Below are 12,551 nucleotides of genomic sequence, written 5' to 3'. Positions count from 1 at the left end.
AGGCTTTCTTAAAGCCTTTTAGCATGGCTAAAAACAAGGAAATTGGTTCCTTACAAGAAGTGACCAAGTAAGTCCACCTTCACCCTTTTATAGATTTTCACTTAGCCTGAGCCTTACTCAGGAAAAATTCTTGACCTTGTCCAGCTGAGTTGTACGCAAGTCTTCCTACTCAAACCTCAGTACAAGCTATGTGCTACACCAAGAGAAGAACACTGAACTTGGAAACAAGGAGACTTTCATTTGGAGCTACTCTAGACCAAAGCTTCTTAAACCGTGTCACAGCTCCATAGGGGGTCACATAACTGAATGTGGGGGTTGAGAAATACTTGGCAGTAAATTTTTTATTTGTATACCTATTTTGTATAACTATATACCTGGGATTGCATAAAAATTTCTCAGGCAAAAAGGGGTCACAAGTGGAAAGTGTTTAAGAAGCCCTGTACTTTACCACTGACTGCTGTGAAACTTTGGGGAAGTATTTGACTTTTCTAGGCCTCAGTTTCCTCTTCTGTAAAAACAAGGGGGCTAAATTAGATGCTCATGGATCCCTCTCATGTGATAAAATGCACACTGGTGAATCCCGAAGAAGCATTCTACAAAGATTAGCAAAATAGATCCCTTAGTAGATGATCCCAACAAGTCACCACCAGGACACCAGGGCACTGCCAACGTGGGCATCTAACCACCTGCCCTGTCAATGCCTGACTTGTCCCACCAAAAACTGTGACCCTCCCAACCCAACCCAACCCCTGCTCCTCCCTTAAGGCTTGGAAAAGCAAGCCATTTAGGTAGGGGACTAAGTTTATTTAATTAATTAATTTATTTATTTTGCAGGGCAATGAGGGTTAAATGACTTGCCCAGGGTCACACAGCTAGTAAGTGTTAAGTGTCTGAGGCCAGATTTGAACTCAGGTCCTCCCGACTCCAGGCCAGGTGAGCTATCCACTGCACCACCTAACTGCCCTTTAGGGACTAAGTTTAGAGAGGAGCTGCCCTAGTCAGTCATCTCTTCTGTGACTAGCCAACCCAAACCACACTTTATCCCACCAGGACACCAGTGCCTAGGCAGAAGTGCCGTCTTGCCCCCAGCACTGTTGTAAAGTGTGCCCCCTCATAACAATGACCAAACCAATCTCATTACTGCTACTGAAAAGGAGATGGCATCTAATCCCTAGGCCTTGCCTCAGATCCATGCTTAGCCCCTCAATTCCTAACATGTATCTCAGTCTGCTGGGAGGGCAAGGACTCTCCCTGACTATCTGAATCCCCACCACCCAGAGCAGCATAGTGCCTGGCACACAAAGGTTAATAAATGCTTGTGGATTGATGGATAGATGAGCTGAGAGAAAAGATGTTCCTTCCACCTGCTCGGTATGCAAACACCTAGCATGTTCACCTAGGATGCTTCAAGACAGAGGCAGACCCTTAAACTCCCAAACTGCCAGAAAGTGACTGCCCCAATGCCTTTAAGATCCTGATCAGGAACCAGGGGACAGCAGGACAGCACTATCACATTTTTTTTGTTTTGTTTTGGTTTTTTGGGGGGTTTTTTTGCAGGGCAATGGGGGTTAAGTGACTTGCCTAGGGTCACATAGCTGGCAATTGTCAATCAAGTGTCTGAGGCCGGATTTGAACTCAGGTATTCCTGAATCCAGGGCCGGTGCTTTATCCACTGTGCCATCTAGCTGCCCCCAGCACTATCACATTTTTACATGAGACTGAGCTATAAAACTACAGATATAAACTGGCAACTCTCAAAGGAACAAATCACTAATAATTAAAAGCAATGCAAATTAAAGCAATTTTGAGATCCCACCTCACATCAATCAGTATGGCAAAGATGACAAAAAGAGCAAAAGGACAAATGTTGGCGGGGTTATGGGGAAACAGGCACACTGATGTGCTGTGGGAGGAGATGTGAATTGGGCCAACCATTATGGAAAGCATTTGGGACTGAACTGAAAAAGTCACTAACTATAGATACCCTGTGGCCCAGAGGAAAAGGACCTATATATGCAAAAATATTTGTAGCAGCTCTTTTCCTGGTAGCCCCAAATCAAAAACTAAGGGAGTGTCCTCCTGTTGGAAAATGGCTAAACAAATTATAGTACACAAATAAAAGAGAATACCCTATACTCTAAGAATGATAAAACAGTTTTGGAAGAAAATAAGGCCTTTATGATTTGATACAGAGAGAAATGAGAACTAGAACAATTTATGCGATGACAACAACACTGACAGAAAAACAACTTTGAAATTTAAACCAGCAGTCCAAAAGAAAGGAAACGAAACCCACTTGTTTGCTATTCAATCATGTTAGTAGGTGCACCTCTTCATGACCCCTTTTTGGATTTTCTTGGCAAAGATACTGGAATGATTTGCCATTTGTTTCTCCTGCTCATTTGACAGATGAGGAAACTGAGGCAAACAGGTTAAGTAACTTGCCCAGGGTCACACAGCTAGGAAGTATCTGAGACCAAACTTGAACTCAGGTCTTCCTGACTTCAGGCACGGGGTTCTATCTACTGTGCCACTTACCTGCCCCACACTACTCATCTCCTAACAGATGATGAACTTAAAAATTCAGAGAGACATGGCTAATATGTGAGTTTGTTTTGCCAGTCTATACAGCTCTGTATTGAGGGTTTTATTTCTTTAGGAATTTTCAGGGGGCAGCGAGGTGGCACAGTGGATAAAGCACTGGCTCTGAATTCAGGAGGACCTGAGTTCAAATCTGACCTCAGACACTTGACACTTACTAGCTGTGTGATCCTGAGCAAGTCACTTAACCCTCATTGCCCTGCAAAAAAAAAAAAAAAAGGAATTTTCAAAAAAAAAAACCTACTCAGTTTGCAGCCCAGGGGACAGGGAATGTTGTGGAAAGGACAGCTTAATTTTTAAAATCCTTGCCTGAAAAAAACAAAAACAAAATGTGAAGTAGTCTCTAAAATGTGATTCATTTTATAAAAACGCATTTAACAAATAACTCTACCTGAATTCATCTATTCTGTTAAGTGAAGTATACGAGAGTGTGCCTTTTGCTGCAATTTCTTTGGAAATGCATTTTTACAACACTTTTTTTTTTTGGTGAGGCAACTGGGATTAAGTGACTTGCCCAGGGTCACACAGCTAGTAAGTGTCAAGTGTCTGAGGCCGGATTTGAACTCAGGTACTCCTGACTCCAGAGCTGGTACTCTATCCCCTGTGCCACCTAGCTGCCCCTTTTACAACATTTTAATAAAGTAAAATTACAATGATAAAAGTATTTTGCAAAGGTCATAGATCGCAGGATCAGGGATGGTCAGAGCTTAGATGTCCTTAGTCCAGGCTCTTCATTTTTTACAAATGAGAAAACAGAGCTAGAGAGATGTCCCAGGATTTGCTCATTGGCCATACAGGATTCAGACCCAGACTCTCTGCCTACAAAAAACACAGTCCCAATCCAACGAGCCCAAATCTGAGAAGTGGGCCTGGGTCAGTTAGATGTCCCTCCACTAAGGAGGACACCACAACTCTGTTATCTAATTGTGACACTCACCGATCGCCCTTCTGAAGTTTTCCATCAGCACTTCCGTCTTCTTAATCTCTGTGGAGTAGACCTCACTTCCCACCATGGGACAGAAGGGGACTTTACTACCCAACTCCTGAGCAATCGCCAGGGCGAGGGCCGTCTACAAATGCCGGGAAAAAAAATCATTTTTAAGTAAAGTAAAATTTTCAGTAAAACCCTTGTTTCCATACCATTTGATAAGTTCACAGGATACGCTCCTGCTGGCATCGATCGATGACTTAGAGGCATCTTTAATCCCAGAAAGGAAAGAAGCAGATTCATCGATTTCCCCTCACATCTAAAAAGTGAGGATCATGGCCTAACTGCCGTGGAAGCTATTATTACTGCAGGCTTTTGACACATTCAAATTCTTTTTTCAAATACAGGAACAATCCCTGCATGCTTCACAATCACCCCAAGAAAAATCATCTGGAAATGCTCAGTCAGCCCTACACAGACTCAGCTTGCTCAATGATTCTAGAGCTACGCTTCTACCCTACCAGCTAGAGCAGGGGCAGGCCCTCGGAAGAATGTTAAGGGAGCACAGATTCAGTCCCACAAATACTTATTAAACCCCCACCACGTTTAAGACACTGGGGATACAAAGGCAAAAATGAAAAAGCCCCTGCCCCCAAGAAGCTTCCATTCCTGTGGGATAACATCTACATACAGATGCAGACACAATGCAGATGCAAACTCATTTCAGGATCAAAACAGACACAGGGAGCCCAGGTGCAAAGGGCCCAATGAGCCAAGACAGCCGATGGACTGTCTACACAGGGAAAAGAAGACCAGGGAGGTGACAGGAATAAGCTGAGACGCCTCAGTGGGAGCTGTCATTAGAGATGGCTTTACAAGCCAGACAGAAGATTTTGTATTTTACTCTAGAAACAATAGGGAGCCATTGACGGATCCATGCTTTAGAAGTATTTATTTGGGGGGGGTGGGGGTGGTCAGCTAGGTAGTAGAGTAGATAAAGCACCTGCCTTGGATTCAGGAGGACCTGAGTTCAAATCCAGCCTCAGACACTTGACATTTACTAGCTGTGTGACCCTGGGAAAGTAACTTAACCCCAACTGCCTTAAACATCTGGGGCCATCTCCAGTTGTCCTGATGTCTATCTCACCACTGGACCCAGATGGTTCTGGAGGAGAGAGTGAGCATGGTGACCTTGCACAGCCCTCCCTCACTTAAATCCAATTCACTGCAAGTCATGACATCACCCAATGCCACGGTCCTCTTTGATAGCAAAGGGCAAACAACAATTCACTGAGGTAGAACGCCAGGCTATCTGCAGGACGAGAACATTTTCTTCCTGCAGAGTCATATACTGCTGCTTTCCATCCAGTTATTGGAACCCTTGGAGCTAAACAGGGCAGAGTATCCAAAGCCTCCATTCTATGTTTTTTGAGATAAGCGGTGTCTAGTGTTTAGCAGATTTTAGCCGACAGACCAAAGCCTCATAACCATCTAACCCCCTTCTGAACTCAACCCCATTTTAGGGTCAATGCCATAAAGTTATTAATTATGTGCTATTGTTAAAAACCACTCTGCTTCCTCATGGGTTACTCCTCTTACCAGGAGGGCCCACATCATAAACTAATGTTCCTGCCCATGGAGCTCCCAGAGCTACATGCTCATAGAAGGTTTTCTATCAGGACTTGTTGGCTTAATCTCTTGCCCTTCGAATGAGATATTACTTTTATAAAATCTCAGAAGCCATAGACCAAAAAAGTATGTTTTCCACAAGCAGAAAGAATAAGATACAGAAGACAAGTTTCAGACAAAGAGCCTTCTCCAAGGACCTCGATCTCTCTTCCCTGGAAGCATGCCAGGAGAGTCTGAATGTTTAGATACCCAACTATATTACTTCATGTTGGCCCTTGTAAAGAAACCCAACCAATCCGGAGAAACAAAGCACAGTTAAGACATGAGTTCCGTTTGGCTTAGACATTGGGACCACTCTCTGGGTAGATTAATGAGAAAAAAGATACCTTGCCAGTTCCAGGAGGTCCTGCCAACAAAACAGCTCTCCCGGCCATTTTCTTGCTTTTGATTAATTCTACTATCACGCCACATGCCTACACACCACCAGTGGAAAAGAAATAACGTCAACATTAGAACATTTCATAAGAAGTTCAGCCTGTAGCTCAAGGAGATGAGATATACAATACTTTTATCAGGCAGCGTATCACTCAGCGATCTTAACTAGTGGTCAGATTTCAACAAGACGATCATCAATGTTCACTATGATAGAAAGCATGAAGCCACCACCGGACCCTGAAAGCTTTTAAGTCCTCCCCTGGGTGGCATTCCTCACTGGGACACCAAGGCCATGCTGGGATCCTCATGGAACCCAAGACCTGGCAGGTCACAGGACCATTGGTTTAAGAGGTGGAATGAACCTGAAGAGGTGATCATCTGGTCACCTCATTTTCTGACGGGCCCAGTTAAGCTAGGGGATTTGCCAATAGACACAAAGACAAGAACTGATCGAGGTGGGAATCAAAACCTGGTCCCCCAGTCCCAAACCTCGCCCTTCTCCTGATGTGTCTCACTACAAGGTCCTAGGCAAAACTGCAAAGGCCTTCAAGAACACACCCAATGACCAAGGGATTAATGTTTGTACTCCAAAGACCAGCACTGGGGAGGTGGGGCACAACTACTCGTGGAGACTTGTCTTCTCACTGCACTTGTGAAAGGAGAGTCTGGATGAAACCAGAGCTCAGCTGAAGCACAGGGCTAAGTATGACAACAACAGTGATAGTTTATAGCATTTTCATGATTAGAAAACACATACTTCACCTCAACTCATGAAGCATTAAGGCATCTACAAGGTAGACACTATAACAGACACAGGGACACAAAGGCAAGAAATTCACTCATGCCAGCCCCAGATTTCACTTAAGAACCCTGTGAAGGAGGTCACCCATTTAAGAGATGAGGAAACAGAGGTGAAATATTCAAGGGCATTTTATTGTTTTATCTTTAACTTAGTAGCCCATGTATGGAATATACAAGAACCCTCTATAATTTAGCATATCTGGCTAACCAGGCCATGCTATACTATCAAATCAATGTAACTTTTGACAAGTAACTAAAGCTGTTTGATTTTCACAGCTTTCCTTAGCTGAGAATACTAAAGTTTAGGCCTGGCTCTGCCACTCACTACCTTTGGGCAAGTTCTCTCTGATGCTCAGTTTTCTCATCTGGAAAATGAAGAGTTGGGGTCTATTTACCTACAATATTTTTTTAAAGATCTATTTAATTTGTGAAAATTACCATTCATCACTCAAACCTATTTAGTGTATTTAAATCATGTTTATTATTCAGTACGATAAGGTAGGCAGCTGGGAGTGCAGTGCCCGGAAGAATTTAAATCCTGTCTTAGGCACTTTCTAGGTTGCTGTGTGACCCTGGGCAAGTCACTTCACCCCTGCCTGCCTCAGTTTCCTCAACTGTAAAATAACAGCCCCCATCTACGCCCCCAGAAGTTGTGTGGCTCAAATGATTTAAGGTTTGTAGAGTGATTTGCAACCCGAAAGCGCTACAGAAGCGTGAGCTATCGGTGCTGCTGCCCCGGCTCCCCTCTCCAGCCTCCGGGTCCCTCGTCTGCAGGATGGGTGCTCGGATCCCCGCGGCGCCCGCCACCCTGGGAGGCCGGGAGGGTAGCGCGAGGGCATGCACCGGCGGCAGGCGGGGTGCAGGCCTCCCTCGGCCCCTACCTCACGGGCGTTCTCCTGCCCCACCAGCCCGGAGGCCGCCTGCTTGGCCAGGCCGCTCTCGTCCAGCCCCAGCCCCTTCACATGGCTGTGCGAGGCGATGCGCTGCGTTTTCGTGGTGCTCTTCACCTCCTCGATCTTCATCTTGCCGCCGGGAGCTTGGCTGGCGAGGCTGCGGCGGCTACTGACCGGCTGGACGGCTAGCGAAGGCGGCTACGGCGGCGGGAGTGCTGCGTGCCGCGAGTTCTCTCCGTTACCATGCGGCCGTTACCAGGGCGTCCGGCCAGCGCCCGCCCCCCGCCGCCGGCCATTGGACGCGGCGGGCCGGCGACACTTTCCATTGGGCGGCGTCCGCGTCCATCGTCTGCATCCGGGAGGGTCCGCCCACCAACTTCCGGTTGTGTTACTAAGGTAGCTTTCCCCCTCTGCTACCGGGAACCCGCGTTTCCTGGCGGCTGCCCGAGCTCGGGGGTGGAGCATAGGGTCTGCACGTGGACCGGAATTTAATCTGTGTGTGTGTGTGTGTGTGTGTGTGTGTGTGTGTGTGTGTGTGTGTCTGTCTGTCTGTCTGTCTGTCTGTCTGTCTGTCTCTGTGTCTGTCTCTGTGTCTGTCTCTGTGTCTCTTTGTCTCTGTCTATATCTGTGTGTCTGTCAATGTCTGTGAGAATAAACGCGAGGTAGTTTAGGAAGGGAGGCTCGCAAAGCTGAGCAGAAGGTGTTGCTCCAGTGAGTTCTGAAAGAAGTCTGGGCTATTACTAGGTCAAGCAGAAGAAGGGGCGCATTCCGGGCATGGGAGGGAAGCCAGTGCCAAGGCATGGAGATGGGAGAGGAGGGGCCAGTTTGACTGGACTTCAGTAGGAAGGGAGGCTGTGTGAAGAGCTTTGGGGCTACGGAAGGGAACGATTTTAGTTAAGCCGTGACCCCTGCCCTCCTGGAATTTACAAATTAATGGGTTCTAGGCATGTCTCTTGTTGACTGGTTACAAAGAGGATTGTGGTGATAGGTTTTCTAAGCAGGAAGAAAAGGAGAGGAAGTAGACCAGACCATCAGTGGAGCTGAGTGGGGCCATGTATTTTCTGGATGGGCACCAAGGTGGGATGGAACCAGGTTGGAGGAGGAGCCGGGCAGCGTGCGGTGTCTCAGGCAATTCCTCTTTTTCCAGTCCATTTTTTATGTTGATAAGGTGGATATAAAGAGTATGCCAGACCTGGAGTCAGAAAGATCTGCCTTAAGTACCTGATTCAGGTACTTAAAAGTTGTGTGATGGTGGGAGAGTCACTAGATTTCTCTATTCGGTATTTTAATCTCTTCATATTTTTTTTTCAGTATGACTAATGTGGAAGCGTTTTGTATGACGTCATATGTAGAATGGGTGGAGGGAGGGGAAGAATTAGGAACTGAAAATAAAAAATAAAAACTCGTCACAATATAGTCCCATTTTACCCTCCCAGGCACAAACTATTCTCTCCTTTGATTCTGGGATCCAGCGTTTTGGCTCACTCGCTCTTCCACACACCATCCTCCATCATCCTTTCTGTTGCCTGTGCCTCTGGCCCGGAATGCCCTCCCTCTTCACTGCCACCGACCCCTGGTTTCCCTTCATGACCCAGCTCAAGTGTCAGCTTCTACATAAAGCATGTGCTGATCCTCTACTCTTAGTGCCATCCCTCCTATAATGGCCTTGTAATTATATATATATGTGTGTGTGTGTATGTATGTATATATACACATACACATATACATGCATACTATATATACATATACGTATACAGATATATTGTTATTGTTGTTTAGTCATTTCAGTCATGTCCAACACCTATACTAATAAGAATACATGTTATTTTCCTACCTCTTCTCTACTCCTCCCCTTAGAAAGTAAACTCTTTGAGGGCAGGGACTGTTTTACCTTTGTTTTTATAACCTTGGGGCTTGGCATAGTGTCTGGTACACAGTACTTGTTGATTGATAGAACCTCAGTTTCTGTAAAAGAATAGCTGTAGAATTTACTTTGAGGTATCATTACCCTCAAAAGAAGTATGTCTATATGTATGTATATGTGCAGATGTATACATAATACATGCATGTTTGTATATATGACATATATATATATAATAGGTATTGTTATTCAGTCATTTCAGTTGTGTTTGACCCTTCATGACCCCATTTGGGGTTTGCTTGGCAAAGATACTGGAGTGGTTTGCCATTCCTTCTCCAGCTCATTTAGCAGGTAAGGAAACTGAGGCAAACGATGTTAAGTGACTTTCAAAGGGACAGAGCTATTGAGTTTCTGAGGCCAGACTTGAACTCATGAAAATGAGTTTTCCTGACTCCAGGCCCAGCACTGTGCACTGTGTCGCCATCTAGGGAGCCTGACATCTACTTCTACTACAACACCTAAATATTAAAGATACCTAGGCAGAAGAATGGAGGGCTATCAGTGGTAATTGTCATTCCATATACTTGAAAGAGAGCTAACTAGGATTTTTTGTTTCTGGGGTAAAAGGGAGTCAGAATCAGAAAGCAGAGCAGTGCTCACCTTAATTAAGTGTGGACACTTGGGGTAAGTGGGGAGATAGACTGACCACTGCTTGGGGGCAGAGGGAGGGACAGGACTGCTGGGGGAAGAAGCATGTCATCACTGAGGACAGGGCACAAAGTGAGGGAGCTCCCCTGGAGTGTGGCCACTGGCGGGGAGGAAGCAACCTCACAGTAGTGCCATTAGCACTCCAAATGTTGGTACCCCAGGGTAAAGCTCTAGTTGCTATACCCTAGTTAGGACTATTTTTAGGTTTCCCAGTGTGACATCTCCTCCCCTTCCCTCCACATGGCTGCCAATTGAGCTCCTTCTTGTCATCTATTCCAGGGCCCCAACTATTAGTAGGTGTGCTCCCATTACACTGTCACTTTCAAAACACCACTGCTGTCATTCACAATTCTTTCTCCTAATCCATCTCCCCATGCTCTGGATTTCCTATTTCCTCCAAACTGCCATTTAAATTGTATGCTGTAAAACAGCCACCATGCTGGAGACCACACATACCTCATGTCTCCCAATCCAAAAGGGCTGAGCAAATCATTACACTGACTGCAAGTCCTCCAGGGATACCACTTAAGGAATGGAGGTTGGCCTCAGACACAAGCCTGTAGGCAAATACGCTACCTTGATAAAGGTTGCACTTGGATTTTAAGCTCTTTGTCGGGCTTGATAAAATTCTAAGGCAGGGCTTCTGAACCTCTGGTCCATGACTTTTATTTTAAAAAACATATTTTTTATGCCTCATTCAATATAATTTGTTTCCTATTTAATTTTGTGTTTTTCATTTTATGCACTTACAGGCAAACCTTAAAACACAATATACTTGCTGTCTATAATAATTAATGATATTGTTACTGTTATTGGTCCATAGGTCTCACCAAATTATCAAAGGGATCCATAACACAAACAAGGTTAAGAACCCTTGTTTTAGGGACAAAACAACCTAATTTGAGAAAGTAATGAGAATTCACATCAGTCTCATTACCTTGTTGCTAGACTGAACTGAAGGGGGCTTTGAGTCTTTGTTTTCCTTTTTCAAATGGGAGCTGCTAGGAGCGTAATCCAATATTTGGCAACTCTGATATAAACAGAAAAATAATTCCTGCTGTTCACCCATTCTGAATGGTTTCATCCTTAGGCTTCGTCACTTCATTTCTCAGGGTTTCCTCTGCCTTTCTCAGCCTGCTCCCTGCTGATGTCATGTGATAGCTGGGGTGGGGGCTGGAGGATGGGCAGTTGTTTGTCCTAGACTAAATGTTTCCTATAATAAGGCATTGCCTGGGTTCATATAAGCTCAAATTTCAGCAGGACATGCTTGCTGATGCCTACAGCTGTCAAGTGGCATACTATTATCAGAGTAAGGAATTTGTATGAATGCCCTTCACCCTTTGACCTTCTCCCCCAAACCTAACTTCCTTCTTCCCTTTAGCATGGGCTTCTGTGCTCTATAACAGTTCATGTGAGTGACCCTCTGAATAACTTTTCACTGTTAAAAAAAATCAGCCCCAGTTGCTCCTCTGCTCAGTTTGGGATGGTTGTGGAGCAAACATTAAAATTCTATTTGTTTTTATAACACTCAAACTCAAAAGTCTCCCTTTGAGCCATCGCTCATTGTGACATGGAAGTGACCCTGCTTCTGCCAACAGAATGTAAAACTCTTGAAGACTGTAGCCCTGGCAAGTCAGGAAGACCAGGCTTCAATCTCCACCTCTGATATTTACTAGCTGTGTGACCATGGGTAAGGCCCTTAGCCTTCTCGAGCCTAAGGTGATTAGACTAGGTGACCTCCAAGTGCCTTCTGGTCCTAAATTTTTGACTGCTTTTGATTTCCCAGGACTAGGCTGGCTATGTACATCACTAGTAGCAGAACTACTTGGTGATAAACTTTTTAGTCAAGGACGTAACAATAGGAATACAACAGTGGTGGAACAGGAGATGGTGAATGCTAAGACTCATAAAATTCTTCACCATCTATAATAAGCATGGCCTTGACTATTGATGCTCTAGCCTGGCCCAGACTCCCATGCTGCTGTCCTTCAGCTGTCTTCATACCATGATCCTCTGCTCTGGACTCTATGTCTAACCTGGAATTTTACCCACTGTCCTGGGGACTTGGGCTTCTGATTTGTGAGCTTTCAACATTTTTTTTTGCTCAATTTATGCCTTCACAATGCGCTACTGATGCAATTTTATGCTCTTCTCACCCCCTATTTTCTACCACCCCTGGAAAAGATCCTCAATACAGCTCTATGACTCCACTCAGCACTATCCTTTTGATTTTTCTGATCACCCCTCCCTACCCATCACTTCCCCATATTCTTAGACTTCCCCTATTACAATGCAAGTTTCTTGAGGGCAAAGACTATCTTTCGGGGTGGGGGTGTTCTTTAATTTTCTGCCCTTGACACAGTTTCTAGACTATACTTAGTGCTCAGTAAATGTTTTTTCATTCATTCTAAATTTGTGTCGCAAATGACCAATGAGTTGATATACTATTGTAAAAATATCAATATAGACATTCTATAAAAAACATGAAAATATAGGAAGTTACAGTTAAATGGAGAGTCAGCTCATGGGTTTTCCTGAGAGAAACGAATAAAGGAATTAGAAGAACTGGCCTTATCATGTGTCCAAATAATAAGAAATCTCATTTCCTGGGACAACTGGTTATTTTTTTTATTGCAATGCTATGACGTGTGTAAGTGAGACCACAATAAAGACAACTGCAGTTTACAGGCTCAAG

The 12,551-nt window shown here is 44.7% G+C and overlaps 1 protein-coding gene across 1 annotated transcript in view; it reads right to left on the bottom strand.

The window, feature by feature from the left end:
- Window positions 1-7,547, bottom strand: part of RUVBL1 (RuvB like AAA ATPase 1) — a 31,796-nt gene extending 24,249 nt beyond the window's left edge. The window contains exons 1-3 of the mRNA XM_043979914.1: window positions 7,276-7,547; window positions 5,545-5,631; window positions 3,539-3,671 (exon numbers count right to left, since the gene is read on the bottom strand). Coding sequence (XP_043835849.1) covers window positions 3,539-3,671; window positions 5,545-5,631; window positions 7,276-7,416 — 361 coding nt within the window. The 5' untranslated portion in view covers window positions 7,417-7,547. The remainder of the gene's footprint in view (window positions 1-3,538; window positions 3,672-5,544; window positions 5,632-7,275) is intronic.
- Window positions 7,548-12,551: the final 5,004 nt, after the last annotated feature.

The sequence above is a fragment of the Dromiciops gliroides genome, chromosome 1, assembly GCF_019393635.1.
Source record: "Dromiciops gliroides isolate mDroGli1 chromosome 1, mDroGli1.pri, whole genome shotgun sequence".
Lineage (NCBI taxonomy): Eukaryota > Metazoa > Chordata > Mammalia > Microbiotheria > Microbiotheriidae > Dromiciops > Dromiciops gliroides.
This window is presented reverse-complemented; position numbering and strand designations above follow the sequence as displayed.